This window comes from Chlorocebus sabaeus, chromosome 2 (genome assembly GCF_047675955.1).
Source record: "Chlorocebus sabaeus isolate Y175 chromosome 2, mChlSab1.0.hap1, whole genome shotgun sequence".
In the NCBI taxonomy this organism is placed as follows: domain Eukaryota; kingdom Metazoa; phylum Chordata; class Mammalia; order Primates; family Cercopithecidae; genus Chlorocebus; species Chlorocebus sabaeus.
The window spans coordinates 58,526,567-58,543,225 of NC_132905.1; the positions used below are offsets into that span (position 1 = coordinate 58,526,567).

At 40.0% G+C, this 16,659-nt stretch overlaps 1 protein-coding gene across 5 annotated transcripts in view; it reads right to left on the reverse strand.

The window, feature by feature from the left end:
- The window catches only part of RALGAPA2 (Ral GTPase activating protein catalytic subunit alpha 2), a 328,251-nt gene that overhangs the window by 211,140 nt on the left and 100,452 nt on the right, over nt 1-16,659 (reverse strand). For all 5 annotated transcript variants that reach the window (XM_007961465.3, XM_037993998.2, XM_073008650.1 and 2 more), the window contains 2 exons: nt 10,933-11,170; nt 7,124-7,288 (listed from right to left, as the gene is read on the reverse strand). In XM_007961465.3, coding sequence (XP_007959656.3) covers nt 7,124-7,288; nt 10,933-11,170 — 403 coding nt within the window. The remainder of the gene's footprint in view (nt 1-7,123; nt 7,289-10,932; nt 11,171-16,659) is intronic.

A 16,659-nucleotide genomic window follows, 5' to 3' on the forward strand; every position in this document is an offset into this window, starting at 1 on the left:
ATAAATGAACACATGAATGACAGAAACATTTTCTTTATACTATTTTTCCTTTTTAAATAGTTCTTGGGCTCCCTCTGCTGGCATTTTATTTAAGAAAGAGCAATTTATGTTAAAGCTGCTCTCATTCTATGGGGTCAGCTGTTAGCAGTTGCTCTTTCATAACAAATGAAAATTATTTTAACAGTGATATGCAAATACCAAAAGACAGGATTATCTGATACTTAAAATAGAGAAAGAATTATATCAGTTACATTAAAATTACATAATAAATCCTAGATCTATTTTTGAATGTCACATAATTTGTTTAAATCACTTCAAAGAGCTAAGTTCTATCTCAGATTCACCAAATAAGGTACTCTCTCTAAAGCCTAGCTAGTCCCAACTGCCCAGATTTTAAAAGCACTAACTTTCTCATCTCTTGACAGTGTAAGTTACACAATACCATTACTAAACTTTTTTTTTTTTTTTTTTTTTTTTTGAGATGGAGTCTCGCTCTGTCGCCTAGGCTGGAGTGCAGTGGCGTGATCTCAGCTCACTGCAAGCTCCGTCTCCTGAGTTCATGGCATTCTCCTGCCTCAGCCTCCCGAGCAGCTGGGACTACAGGCACATGCCCAGCTAATTTTTTGTATTTTTAGTAGAGATGGGGTTTCCCCATGTTAGCCAAGATGGTCTCGATCTCCTGACCTCATGATCCGCCTGCCTGGGCCTCCCAAAGTGTTGGGATTACAGGCGTGAGCCACTGCGCCCAGCCTAAACTATCACTTTCTAAAGCTCCATTCAAATCACCTGAAAACGATCAATAAGGATTACTAAATTTCAGGTTTTTTTACTGAGAAAGGCAGTGCGATCAAATTAAATTAAGTGTGTAAGCTCTTCAGTAATTTCCATTTTTTTCCAGATCTCTGACTATTTTTCATAGCAATTTCACTCACTTTTTAAGGCTTCATTAATCAGTCTTACATTTAGTAAGTGCAGTGAGGCTCATTCTTCAATAACCAAAATTCTGAGTTCCATTTATCCCTTGTACAAAGTTGCATAAGCAAAATAAATATAATTTCCTAATTTTGAAAACACCATGAATGATACCAATCTGATCCTATAAAAAGCACAGGAAATGCATATCAACTCAGCATCTTGAAGCTTCCCACAAGATCAAACTTCCCATGGGTAAATGAGACCAGGTCCTGACAACAAAGCACTTCCTAGAAGCACACAAACCAGATGCAGAAGGAGCGAGGCAAGGTTTGCCATGCCATTCCAGTATGTTTTATTAGAATAAGGGGAGATTGTTGATTACATTACTCTCATTACAGTACTCTCATTACTACTATTACAATATTCCTAAAAGAAAAATAACATCTACCATCTGTATGGCCTGTTAAGTGCTACAGATTGATAAATGTTTCAACCTAAAAAGCAGTTAAATCCTCTGTAGAACAGACAGAACGTGGTGGCTCACGCCTGTAATCCCAGCACTTTGGGAGGCCGAGGCAGGCAGATCACGACGTTAGGAGTTCAAGACCCGCCTGGTCAACATGGTGAAACCCTATCTCTACTAAAAATACAAAAAGTTAGCTGTGCATGGCGTGCCCATAATCCCAGCTACTTGGGAGGCTGAAGCAGGAGAAATGCTTGAACCAGGACCCAGGAGGTGGAGGTTGCAGTGGGCCAACATCACACCACTGCACTCCAGCCTGAGAGGTACAGAGCAAGACTCCATCTCAAAAAAAAAAAAATTATAGAACAGCTGGAAAGAACTGTTCTCATCAAGGGGGGGCGGGAAGGAAATCACAAAAAGTGCCAGTCCTACCTCCCCAACTGTATTTCTTTATGTAGCTGTTCATGTTAATGGAAACAGTTGGTTGTGACTCCAAAATACAAACATCACTTCTTCCTCCCAGAATACAAACAACCCACCCAAAATTCTGCTGCTGCCGCCAAATACAGTCCCAAAAAGATCAGAAAAAGATACAATCATAGCTAAAAGTAAGTAATTGTCTATTGCTTATATTATTAAAACAATTTTGGTGGGTTGACTAGTCATATAGATTAGAAACAAAAACAAAAAAAGTTAACTTAAATGTAAACAAAATTAGCAATGATTGATAGGGTAAAGAACTTGTGGCCAGAAAGTAAAATTAAGTGTTACATTATCTAGCAGTAGGTTGATGGGATATGCCTACACACTAGGATTTAAATTGGAGGGCAAATTCAATACTCTAATGTGCCAACCAGCAGAGAATATACAATCTGCCCTTGGGTCAGTCTCTGGATAGGACAGTCATAAAGGACAATGGCATCATTTTAAGTAGTAAAGAACCAATGGCATCAGGCTAAGAAGCTCACTATCATAGTTGTCAGGTGAAAAAGAGAATGGTAAGTTGTTCTCAAAGTCACTGTACTCTGAAGTTCTTTTACCCTTTGTGCTACAAAATCAAGAACAAAGATGGCAAAGGCAGGAAAACTCAGACCAAGTCCAGGCCACTTGATTTCACTCTAAGTTAGGATTTCTCAGCCTCGGCACTGCTGGTATTTTGGACCAGACAATTCTTCATTTGGGAGCTGTCCTGTGCATTGCAAGCTATTCAGCACATCCCTGACTTCCACCCACAAGCTGCCACTAGCACTCTCCCACGTGTGACAATTAAAAATGTCTCCTGGCATTGTTGAAATTGTCCCCAATTGAGAACCACTGCTCTAAATCACATTTAACTTCATTCATTTGGAACTGTATACATATATACAGGAACCAAGAGTCTTAGTAAAATAAAATGTAATATTGAATGAGAACAAAAGCTTCCAAAATTAAATCACTAATTGGAAGAGATTTCTTGTGGGAACATGTTCTGGACAAACTAGGGAAAAACTTAAGAGAAACAAAATATAGAAAAAAATGGACTGTGACATGAGAAAACTTATCAACATGAGAAAATTCATTTGGGGTGTATATTAGCCAAACAGGGGGTATAATCATTTTAAATACTTTATTAATCATCTCTAAACAATAGCTTTTTTTTGAAAACCAAATAATCGGGCAGTTAAAACTCAACAGTAATTTAATTGACTAGTGACCATTTTCCCATGTACCATTCTTACTGTTTTTCTCCTTTAATAGTTACTGGAGAAAAAGAGTTTTCTAAGAAACATTATAGTCCTCACTCTTGGTAAAACTTCTTCCCCTAAATTCTATAAAGTAATATGGTATTTACACAGCCATCAGAGAACTTAAGCTTTCATTTTGCTTTGCTAAAACATGGTATGACATAATTTAGTATTACAGAAAGCCACAATTAGGTTATCTCCAATGTTAAAAAAAAAAAAATACTAATCTTTAGGAGGCTGAGGCGGGTGGGTCACGAGGTCAGGAGTTCAAGACCTGCCTGGCCAACATGGTGAAACCTCCTCTCTACTAAAAACACAAAAATTAGCCAGGTGTGGTGGCACACACCTGTAGTCCCAGCTATTCGGGAGGCTGAGGCGGGAGAACTGCTTGAACCCAGGAGGCAGAGGTTGCAGTGAGCCGAGATTGCGCCACTGTACTCTAGCCTGGGTGACAGAGAGAGATTCTGTGTCAAAAAAATCAAAAACAACAACAACAAAAAATACTAATCTACAATGCCAGATTTCTGAAAACAAAAAAGATCATGAAAATGATCTTTCTCTTTTAAGGAAGAAGATTCAGTTCATCCTAGAATCACTGAAAAATAAATAGACATAGACCTAATTATTCAATATAGAGAAAGGTAAATTCTTCTGTTGAAGTAACTAGGCCAAATATGACTTTTGGTGCTATGATGTCGTAATAAAAAAGGTACTGTGTGTAAATCACACATGGCTAAATTCAATTTTAATTGGCTGAAGTACAAGAACAACGTTTCTTTGTTTTGGAAATTACTGCTTTTTGGCACTGGTCCTTTTTCACTCAAATTTCAATAGTCCGTATGAATCTACATAACTGGTCATTACTTCACATACATGATTTATTAACTCCAAGTAGATCCCGCCTACATACATTTTTCTAGTTTATTCATTTTTTGGAAGGCATAGCAAGCATTCTAATACTGACATGTTCAAAACTTTTATGAAAATCCCCTTACTTTCTATGGGTACTGTATAGAAGACACACTAAGGCAGGCATCACATTTCCCCCTATTAAATAGCTATGGACTTAAAAACCCTTCTATCCTCTTTAATTGTTACTGCCAAGACCAAAGTTACAGAAATTTTTCTTGACTATCTAATTGCCACTAAGCATCTAACTACACAAAAGTAATTACTAGCATTCATTGCAATTTAACACTAGTGTAATGGTGAGGCACGTGTGTCATGTGGGGATATTAACAAAGGAAGCAAGCCCCAGAGGCAAGCCGGAGAAGCCCGGGAACAGTGATGGACACATGAGACAGTGTTACAGTACCTGACAGCCTGTGAGAGCAAGAAGAGTAAGAGAGACCAGGTAAGAGAGCGCTCACGGTGTGAAGGAGGAGCGGGACGCTTTTAGTGGCAGGCAAAGCCTCAGAAAGGTGGACACAGTTGCTGATAGACTGGCTTCGCTTAGCTTCCAGGAGAGATAAAGTAATAATTATGTCAGAAGAACAATAAGACCTTTCAATTTATTATCATTACTTTTCTGGGCTCTCTTTAAACATTTAAAGGAGGTCATTTTAAACTTTAAAGGAAGTCAGTACAAAGTACAGTATTTAATTGTAGTCTCTAAATACAGCCAACTTTCAGTCAGTCATTCGCATGACATAGGACAATGGGCAATCCACAAATAATTTTATTTTGAAATGCTTTATATGTTTAGCCTTTCCTTCTTTCTGCTGTGTATCAGATTCACATTCAGGTTATTTGCTTGGACAGGCATTATAATCAGTTTTCCTTTCCTAAAGGACAAATACAAAAAGACCATGGTGAGAGAGGGAATATCTGGCCTTCATTCAGAAGTTGGTTTGCTGAGAGCTGACTGTATTCAAAAGCAAATCAGTAAATTAAATAACCAAAAAGCTCAAGAACACATAAAAGTCAAGTTGAACATTAAAAGATCTGATATTTGAGGAAAAGGTAAAATCTCCATGAAACCCATCCTTTTATGTCACATTTCATGTTTATTAAATCCATACATCTTTAGTGTGTACTTTACGGTATTCTTATGTTTTCTATATACTGCCAGTCAAATAAACATTGGAGGAATTGAATGAACACAGGAGGAAAATGTGCTTCATATATGTAAAACCACAATCTGTAAAATCAGTTTTATTCTAAAACAAAAATACAAAGATTTACTTGCTGCTTTACTATTTTTGTATGATATCAGTTAACATTAATGAAATGGAACTACAAATGATAGTGACACATTTGTAAAAACTGAAACAAACTTTTTACCCTACTGCCCTTTCTCCTACCCTTTGCCTATTCAAATTCCCAGTAGGCTGGGTGCAGTGGCTCACGCCCGTTAATCCCAACACTTTGGAAGGCCGAGGCGGGTGAATCACCTGAGGTCAGGAGTTCGAGACCAGCCTGACCGACATGGTGAAACCCCTTCTCTACTAAAAGTACAAAAATTAGCTGAGCATGGTGGTGCGCACCTGTAGTACCAGCTACTCAGGAGGCTGAGGCAGGAGACTCGCTTGAACCTGGGAGGTGGAGGTTGCAGTGAGCTGAGATCGCACCACTGCACTTCAGCCTGAGCGACAGCATGAGACTCCGACTCAAAAAAAAAAACAAAAAAAAAACCAAAGAATCCAATGATAAAAGCAAATAGTTTTTAGGAATTGGAATGAGAAAGGAAATCAGTGAATAAGCATCCTCAAAAGTTGCCTGCTAACAATGAATCGGGTCTCCCCTCAGGGGAGAGAATGACGGAAAGAAGGAAGAAGCAGAAGAGGCCGTGCATGTAAATAAGGTGATAATTTCCAGCAAATGCTACAGCAAAAAAGTATGAGAGAGTTACAGTTAAGGTGGAATATATTTTCATAAAAACTCCAACAGGATTCTAAACTATCTGTATTAAGCCTTTACTAAGCACTATAGAATATGTTGAGCCTTAATGAATCTTTGTTTTATGGTCAGAGGATCTTGCGACTTTCTGAAGTCAACATGCTAAATTATCAATTACAATTGTCTTAAATCTAAGTTACAGGCTCAAAGTCACTGGGGAGGAGGTGGTTTTGTTTATTCTTATTAAATGCCATATACAAGCTTCTTTTTAAAGAGTTCACTTTTTGTTTTAAGAGTCAAATGTAGGCTGGGCACAGTGGCTCTCGCCTGTAATCCCAGCACTTTGGGAGGCCGAGGCAGGCGGATCACGAGGTCAGGAGTTTGAGACCAGCCTGACCAACATGGTGAAACCCTGTTTCTACTAAAAATACAAAAATTTGCTGGGCGTGGTGGGGCGCCTGTAATCTCAGCTACTCAGGAGGCTGAGGCAGGAGAACTGCTGGAACCCAGAAAGCAGAAGTTGCAATGAGCTGAGATTGCACCACTACACTACACTTTGAGCAAGAATCTGTCTCAAAAAACAAAAAAAAAAACAAAAAAACAAAACAAAACAAAACAAAAAAAACAAAAAAAAGAGTAAAATGTAGCAAAGTAGTCCAATTAACTGGGGGTTGTTGGTCAAGTTGCTAATGGAAATAGGCTGCAAAGATAACATACACAGACATGAAAAGGCTCAATTTTCCAAAGGAGCAAAAAATGAAAATGTCTATCCAGTCCTGAAAACTAAAGTGTATAATTCTCCTTTTCTTTGCTGAAACAGGTTGCCACACTCTAAAGATTAACATGGTTTAACACTGACAATAATGCAACTACTGGTGTATTTATTAACAATCTATTTTCTTCAAGGTTCAAACAAAACCTCTATTTTCTCTATTTCGTACAAATATCTCACTCAACATTAACATCTCAAGTTCTTTTTCACAATGGAGGATTTAGAAATAAGTAACTGAAAACTGTGATTTGAAAAGTAACCACAGCAGAAAGCTAAAAAGATGCAGAGACATTTCATTTAATATAAGGTCTAATATTTAAATTTTGAGTAGAATTTTTAACACACCTTATGTCTATAAATTCATTTTAGATAACAACTCGATTTTTGAGAAGCATTTAAATAAATGTTTACCAGTTGCTTTTTGGCGAACAATATTTCTCGCCTTTTCCACTCCCGGTGCTCCAGATGTGGTGGCACTCCTAAATCGCATCGGTTCGGTCACATCTGGGTGGCTCCGCCAGCTGAGAGAAAAGGATCTCCCCACAGTGGTTCCTTTCTGAGGATCTAGAACACACCCTGATAAAGGAAAAGAAAAATAATCTAAAGGCTGAATTCATTATTATTCATTTCGCAGCTTGTGTTGCTCAGCAAATGGTGTACATACAACTATATATAATCAGCAGGTCTTCTTGTCACAAATTAAGTACCACTTCCTTACACTGCAATTTAGGAAGTTGTTCACATGTCACTAATTTAAGAATTCTTGTTGCCAAAATATTTTCAAGAATATAAAACAGTCTTATGAATATTATCCTATCTTCATAGTACTCACTCCAGTATACAAAAGAACGTATTAATAAACCTTTCTCAATACAAGAACAATATCAAATGAAGTTATACTGCTGTTCCCAGGACACTCCAAAAACCACTACTTATAAGCCAAAACCTCAGAGATCCTGATGTTTGAATAGTACTGTATCCTGTAGACACCAACCCCTCCACAAATCCCCAGGGCAATCCATGCCTATAAACTCTAATGTGGATTCAGTTAAATGGGCAGGATAATGAAAATCTATAAATAATACAAAATCCTATTTTAGCAAAGGTCCAAAACAATAAAACATTGTAGTCTGAGATTCAACTTTTCTTTTTTCTCATATTGTTCTGGTTAATTATTTCAATGAGAGACTATGGACCAAAAGAAATAGAGGAGGAAAGAGAATGGCAGACTTAGAGATTTCTGTACAGGTATGATGTGGCCAGTGGCTGCCACCTGTGGCATGTTTCCACACCCAGTTTCCTCTGCCTGTGTTTTTTGTTTCTAGTAGTCTAGCCCTTAGAAGGCAACTGTTTCTACAATAAATATTTAAATCATTTTTAGAATAAAGCAACATAAATCAGAAACATTAGTCATGGTCATTAATTTAATAATTTGTTCAGTACATTTTGAAAACACTGTTTTTGAAGTTGTTTGCCTTCCCAAGACAAGTCTATCTCTTCAGATGAATTTGTGGGTAGGAAGAGAATCTTGCAGAATGGCAGGTGTGCGTGTGTGTGTGTGTGCGCGCGTGCATGTACAAACGTGCACTCGTGCATGGATTACAATTGAAGGTAGGTCCTTATCCTATTTCAGCTCTCCTTCTCTAGCCTGAAAGGTATTCTTAGCCAGGTAAGTTCTCTTCTGGGCTGAGAACCACTGTCTTAGGGAGCCAAGTTCCTAGTTGGAAGTATCTGGGTCCTCTCAGGCCCTGGGTTTACACAGAGGTCCTCAGAGCTGTTAGAGAGGACTAGATGGAGGCCAAGGACCCAGGCTCTTGGCTCCCTGCTCCCACTTCAATCCCAAATCTCCGGTCTATTTCTTTAGAAAGGGGTTATGTATACTTTCAACTGGGGAGAAAAACGGATCTGTTAAAAAAATGTTAGAAAATCATTGCATTAGACAGTCTAAATCTACATTGGGATTAAACTGTTCCACTGGATTGCCATGTACTTCAACTACTTTATTTTGGCTTCTTACTAACTTGCTTTTATTAATTAGTGCTTTGGCAAGCCATTCTCAGATTTCAATGAAGATATTGTAAGAATCCATCACATTTATTACACATGTATATGGTTTACTAGCCACCGTAACTGGTTCACACCTCCCTGTATCCACATCCTCTGTTGTTCTCTCCCATACTGACATTAGGCTTCATCATGTGACTGACTTTGGTAGCAAAACTGAACAAGCAGAGACTTGAAATGCACTTGAAAATTTGAGCTTGCCCTCTTGCTGCTCCTGAAACTCTAAGCCACTTGGTGAACAAGCCTGAGCTAGCCTCTGGCTGCTGAAACACGTGGCCCAGTCGCACCTCATTGCCCCCCCTTACAGCCAGCCAACCCCTAAAAGTAGAGCTGCCTAGCTGACTACTTCACAGCCTGGCTGACTGCAAACACAGAAGCAAAGACCAGCAGAAGAACTGACTGGCTGAGTCCAATCCAAATTGCCAACTCATCAAATCAAGACAAATAAGTGGTTGTTATTTTAAGCCATCAGTTTTGGGGTGATTTGTCACATGGCAAAAGCACACTGATACAATCTATAATAAGGCTGGTATTATTAAAGGGGTAGTCTACACAATAAGCAATGTGTACCCTTTATGGGGCTTTGAAGGAAAAAATTCCTCCCAAGTCTCAGGAGGACCTAATAAAGCTAAGCATCACCTAAGTGATTGAATTGTTTTTACCCTATGTGCTCTGTGATTCCTGATTTGATGTAACCCTGCAAAGACCAAAATCAAATCCAATGTTTGACTTTTCCATCTCCCCAGCAAGTCCATGAGACTCTATGGCATGTATTTTGGCATTTTAGTCACAACGGCAGTTCCCTGCAATCCCACTCATTTTGACCCTATTTTGTATTTGATCTACTGTACTATATGCCTTTTTATGAGCTGCCTCAAATCTTCTTTTTTTTTTTTTGAGACGGAGTCTTGCTCTGTCACCCAGGCTGGAGTGCAGTGGCCAGATCTCAGCTCACTGCAAGCTCTACCTCCCGGGTTTACGCCATTCTCCTGCCTCAGCCTCCCGAGTAGCTGGGACTACAGGCGCCCGCCACCTCGCCCAGCTAGTTTTTTGTATTTTTTAGTAGAGACAGGGTTGCACCATGTTAGCCAGGATGGTCTCGATCTCCTGACCTCGTGATCCGCCCGTCTCGGCCTCCCAAAGTGCTGGGATTACAGGCTTGAGCCACTGTGCCCAGCCTCAAATCTTTACAGAGTATGGTGTAGTACAAGTGAATTAATCTAAGGACCATGCCACATCCTTAAGAATGGTAATTAAGACAAGCGGATGCCAAATTGTCATTCCTAACAGAAACTACCACTGATGTTTTCTACCTTGAAAACATCACTTTCATTTGAGGTTCTCAGTCCCAAAACAATTTTTACCCAGAAATACAACAAAGCCAAAATAGCTCCCATCTGAAGCATTCAGAATTTCTCCATGTTTCCTAGAGAGGCTGTAGAATGCATCTTAATTGTATGACATCTTGAGTTGTATTTATCCAGCTTTGATTTTATAAACACTTCTTAACTATGTGGGCTCAGATGAGTCAATCACTGCAAGGCAACCTTGACCAACCCGTGGCCCAACCCATGGGCCACATGCAGCCAAGAATGGCTTTGAGTACAGTCCAACACAAATGTGTAAACTTTCTTAAAACATTATGAGAATTTTTTTTTTTTTGCTATTTTTTGTTTGTTTGTTTGTTTTAGCTCATAAGCTATCGTTAGTTTTAGTGTATTTTATGTGTGCTCCAAGACAATTCTTCCAATGTGGCCCGGGGAAGCCAAAGGATTGGACATCTCTGCAAAGTCTCATACTTCAGTTTATTTCTCTGTGATATGGGGATTATACAAGTATCTACAGTTCACTAGGTTATTATGAAGGCAAAAAGAGATAATATGTACAATGTAATAGCCATTATTATTACTGTTAGTTATCACTACTATTACTACTACCTTCCTTGCATCTTCCTTTTTGCATAGCCTCCTCAGAAATTCACCATCTCATTAAGGGAACAGAATGATATGAGACACGAATTAATGCCACTATTAAGAAGACACTGTGTAGCTGGTTCAGTTCATTACAAAATCTCATGCATTAATTGCTTAGTCATACAAATACACACTCGTCCCCCGACCTAGACATCTGGTGTTAACCTGGAAAAGTAGAAATACCTTTGCCTCGTTGCTTCTTTTCCTTTTGTTCACTTAATTTATCCAGAGGTAGGTTTGTCATCTCAACTCCATAAACGGTTCTAGCAAGCACTGCTGTCAAGGAGTCCATAATGTTGGCCCACTCGTTTATAAGTTCCTCCCATTCCGTGAGGGAGGACAGCACACCAAGAAAGTCATCCCAGAGCTCTCGAGAAATGTACACACAGAGGTTTGCTCGGATCCAAGCCACCATGAGCGTCTAAAACCAACCAACCAACAAGAGAATTCATACATCTTCATTTGAAGAAGTATACTTTTTAACAAAATGTTTTAAATGACTATTAATAACACAAATTTTAAAATAAAAAGTACTTTTGGAAGTTGTTTTTCTTTTAACTCTCAAAATCCACTTGACCAACTATAATCAAGATTTAAGCTACTGGGAAGTTAGTTATCATTATGAACAAAGTTACTGATTCAATACTATTCTAGGGTCTGCGGCTGGCCCTGGCTATAATCAGGGAGAAGACAAACCCCTCTGCACAGTGACCACTCTGCTTCCTGAGACTGCTCTTTTCCTTCCATCCACAGTGGCTACTTCAAACCTCCTAAAGGAAAACCTCCAGCCCACCAAATCCTCCCCGACTTTGAGCAGACAGATTGACTGCAGACTTCACAAGAAACAGAACCCATTCAATGAGACTCCCCTCAACCTCTGCCCATGGACTCACACTCTTGCCCACATTCACCCAGCTCCTCCTCCACCCGTGGGTTGAACTCCAAGAGGGGCCCCTGATCTACTATCCTTGTGCCCCCTTATGCTCTGGACCTTCATGCCTCTCAACCACCCCTCTCCTTTAATCTCCAGCCAACCCCACTTCCCCAGCTCTTTCTCTTCAGCATTTAAATATGCTCCAAATTCTTCCTCATCTTGAAAGAAACAATTCCCTTGAACCCAGATTCCCCCATCTAGCTACAGTCTTTTTCCTTCCACTTTAACAGCCAAACTTCTTGAAAGAATGTTCCACATCTACTCCATCTCCACTTCCTCATCCCCCAGGCAACAGACTGCTCTGGATCTTCCCTTTCTGAGGTCACTTCCACCTTCTGCCTGGGTTTTGGCTCCATTCCCATGGCTCCAGTTATCCTCTGTGTGCTGCTGACTTCTGAATCTCCATGTCCAGTTTAGACCTCTTTACTGGTTTCCTGATCTATCTACCTAGGTACTAGACAGTGCTACTTACACAACCCTCAGGCACCTATCCTACAGCATAATAGTAAAAGGTATTCAATTTCTTCCACTGACGTTCTCCCAGTTCCTCTACCTGCTCGCTCCTGCAGCTGGCCTTTGCACATACTCTTCCTTCCCTCTCTTTCCTCCTTTTTGTTTCTGTATAACTCTCCATCATTTCTCAGGTCAAAATTTGTACATCACTTCCTCCAAGAAGGTATCCTTGACTATCTCCCCACCACCACCTCCCAGTCGCCAGGAAGTGTCCTCCAGGTCCCTGCATTTCCCCTCCATCAATACACCTATCACACCTTTCCTTCACAGTCTATTCACTTATCAGTGTCTGCCCCAAGTCTTACAATCCACAGCATTACAACTGGTCACATGGACAGCCCTATGAGACAATTATGCCTATATCCTGGATATTTCCTTCCCTTAAAATTGCCCCATTCCTTACCTCTGCCAAAATATTCACCATCCTTTAAAATTCAAATCCAAATATATCTTCCCTGAAAGAAGTGCCTCTACATAGCCAAGTGCATCTCAAATGAGCCACAAAATGCTTTCCTAAGCTTGTGAAAAGGAATCCTTATACCCAAAGTCTGTGTAAGTCCTGTAGTCAGTTGTCAACGATAAACGCACTTGTTAAGATGCCAGCTTGTATTTGCATAGGCCCAACCCAGATGCAAATAGGCTCCCACTCTTGTCAGGAATTCTTCTTTGTGTAGGTGAGTTCACTTCTTAATTTTTTCCCCCAAATTATATATAGATTTTTTAAATGGAATTTATTCTTTAACATAGACACAGGAAAACTTTGATAAACAGAAATCAGTCTGTAAAATCAGGCAGGCCTGTTCTGACCACTTGGAAAATCTTATTTAAAGTGGTCCTTCTGTAACACATGTGTTCTCTGTTTCGATTTGTGTTTACCACTTTTTTTTTGAGACGGAGTCCCACTCTGTCGCTCAGGCTGGAGTGCTGTGGCGCGATCTTGGCTCACTGCAAGCTCCGCCTCCCGGGTTCACGCCATTCTCCTGCCTCAGCCTCCCAAGTAGCTGAGACTACAGGTGCCCGCCACAATGCCTGGCTAATTTTATTTTATTTATTTATTTATTTGTATTTTTAGTAGAGATGGGGATTCACCATGGTAGCCAGGATGGTCTCAATCTCCTGACCTCATGATCTGCACGCCTCGGTCTCCCAAAGTGCTGGGATTACAGGTGTGAGCCACCGTGCCCGGCTGCTACCACTTTTTAAAAAAATAAAAATGTTAAAGTAGGACTAAAGTAGTTAATTATATAAAAAACAAGATATTAACCACTTATATTTAAAATCTGATTCTAACATGTATGAATTTTGTAAAACTAAAAATATGAAAGAAAATAAAATAATTTTATTATCTTTATTAAATATTTTTATTATGACTACGATGTCATCTTCTATTAATTTTTATACCCCTGCTTTCAAGATGAATTTGAGGACATTGCCATAAAATACCTATAGACAATAAAATTAAATATTAGATCAATAAGTATAATCTGAGCCGAGTAAGAAAGTAGAGACTGATAATGTTATCAGGACTCAGACTCACATTCGGATATAGTGTCAGTTTCATGGATAACAGCAGATGTCTTGGTGTAATGAGATGCTCTATACTGGGGATCTTAAAATGGCTTCACTTTATTAACTAATTATGAAACAAGTGCAGAATGACTTCTTGCAGTTTATAAAATCAACTTAGCAAATATTACAAATGTATGCAGACCTGTTGAATTATCATCGTAATTCACAACTGACAACACTTGCACAGAGCAAAATGGTAAACTTGTAAAATACAGTTGGGTGGTGAGTGGTGGCACCTGTGGACATGAAGGCAGGGTGTCCTTCTGATCAATTACCATTTTCTAAAAGGAACATGGAAACAAACAGCCTAGACTACCCTGGTTTGTGACCTAGGAAAGTTATTTGGCCTTTCTGTAGTCACATTTCTCATTAAAAATAAGAGTTGCATAGGAGCTTCTCCAAGGTTCCTTCAGCACTGAAATTTGATGTTTTATCAGATACATTTTGGTACACATGATGTATTTTAAAAACACCTTAGCTAATAAATCACTCCTTTTCTTAGGAACATTTGCTAACCAACCACTTCCTACTTCACTCTATCAGCACATTAAAGGGGACGACATAACTTTAATGGCTCATATTACAAAGAGCAGGACCATAGTTTCCTGATATACCATCAGAACGTCAAGCATAAGGTCATATTTAGCACTGATAACAAATTAAAACATCACTTAGGGCAATAAGGCGATCATCATTATTTGGTAAATATTTAAAACTAAGTCAAATTCAATCATCACTTAAAGAAAATTTGGTGGCCCAGGTTATCTACTGACAGATAAAATAAACACAAGAAGAACTAGAAAAAGATAAAAAGGGTAATAAAAACTTAAAAATGTCCTGTCTTTTTTAAGTCTCCTTGTTCTAAATTTTTCAAAAAAAATCAATTGGCCATTTTAGACAGTCCACATGATCAAATGAATACTAATTAAACAGCACATCTTAATGACAGTATGGGACCACGATGATGCCCAACAGATATCAGACACCAGATAGCCTGGTAAGTCCGGACCCTTACTATTCTTGCCTCTTGCACCTCCCATAAGAATGTGGGAGGTCAACAGAAGATCACAAATCCCAATGGGACCACTCTGATTCTCATGACAACCCTGCAGGGTAGGAAGAAGTCCTTTCCTGATTGTGACAGATTAGGGAAGACACTCAGAAAGCTAAAGTCATGTGCTCATGGCCACATAGCCAGGGAGTAGCAGAGCTGAGATCAGAACCACAATCTGCCTAACACCAAAAAGCTCATCCTCTCTTCACTATTTTTTATGGTAGGTTTTTTTTTTTTTTTTTTTTTTTTTTTTTTTTTTGAGACAGGGTCTTGCTCTTTTGACTAGGCTGCAGTACAGGGGTGCAATCATAGCTCGCTGATAGCCTCAACCTCCCAGGTTCAAGCAATCTTCCCACTTCAGCTCACAAGTAACTGAAACTTCAGGTGCATGCCACTATGGCCGGCTAATTTTTTTTAAATTTTTTGTAGAGACAGGGTCTCACTCTATTGCCCAGGCTGGTTTTGAATTCTTGGGCTCAAGCAATCCTCCTGCCTCAGCCTCCCAAAGTGCTGGGATTACAGGTGTAAGACACCATGCCCAGCCATATGGTTACTTCTTAACTTAAGCATCCTTCTTGATCTACCTAAAAACTGCCAAAATAATAACAATATCAAAATCATTAATAATCATGAACTCAGAATTAAGCTACAGGGAAGTCAGGTCAACTGAGCTTCGGGGAAGTCAGGCCAACTGAGGAGGGCAGTAATATCTGAGAAGGTTTTCTCCATTACATGGGGGGAGTTTTTTTTCCCCCCCAAAGACCAAAACCAACCAAAAAAAAAGAAAAAAAGACCCCAAACCCCAGAATAGATACTTGTTTAATTCTGTGACAAGTTCTCTAATTCCAACACACAAAACAGATGCAGAGCCAGGCAATTGGTGAGAATAAGGTCTAAGCACCTGCCAGCGTGAGACTGGCTTCAGCTCATGTCCACTTGGCAGCCAAGGTCCAGGACACGGAGCTCAAAAGGGTGCCAAGAGTGAGACACTTCGCTGAGAGGGCAAAGTGTGCAGTGTCCATACGTCCAGGCAGGCAGCAAAGCAGTGGTCAGTACCACCCTCCAGGCATCAGCAGAGCAAAGCTGGACATATGCAAAAGAATCACCTATGTAATTATCCAAAGTCAAGTCCACCCACTGTACTAATACCTTTATTTATGTAGAATGTCGCATTTTTCCAGAGCCCTTTCACACTCTTCTCTTTCAGTAATGCTTCATAAACTCTAAGGTCCTCATAAATATTAGCAATGTCAGAGTAGGCTGCCATGCTCAGGACCCTCTGGCACATCCTCTTCCCCAGGCAGCTCACCAGGTATCAGCCTGCTCTTGGTCTTCACCTGCTCACCACATGAGATGCAAGAAGCACAGGCATCTCCTTGCTCTCTGCTCACACCAAAGACCGGCCCAGCCCCCCACCATATCCGGGACTTCACTTCTACAGTTATCCTCTGTCTCCCCGAGACCATCTTGTCCTCCCTCACTGGACCATCCCATTGGTGAGCAAACATACTTTAGTACCACCCACCTTAAACCTCGCCCACCATGTATGTCACCGACTTCAGCTAGCTCCCCTTTTCCTCTTCCTTTCCACATCAAACTCTGCAAAGCCTTAACTACGCTTGCAACCTCCACTGCCCAGCTCTCATCTTCTCCTCCATCTACTCCAGGTGGGCCTCATCCCATAGAACATTCTCAACCAACTACATCTGTCAAAGCCCATGGTCAACTGGCTGCTCTCCTCCTACCCAATTACTCATCCCCAGGCACCCAGGACACACACTCCTCTGGTTTTCCTCCTCGCGGCGTGGTCACCCTTTCTCAGCATCTCTTCCATCACCTG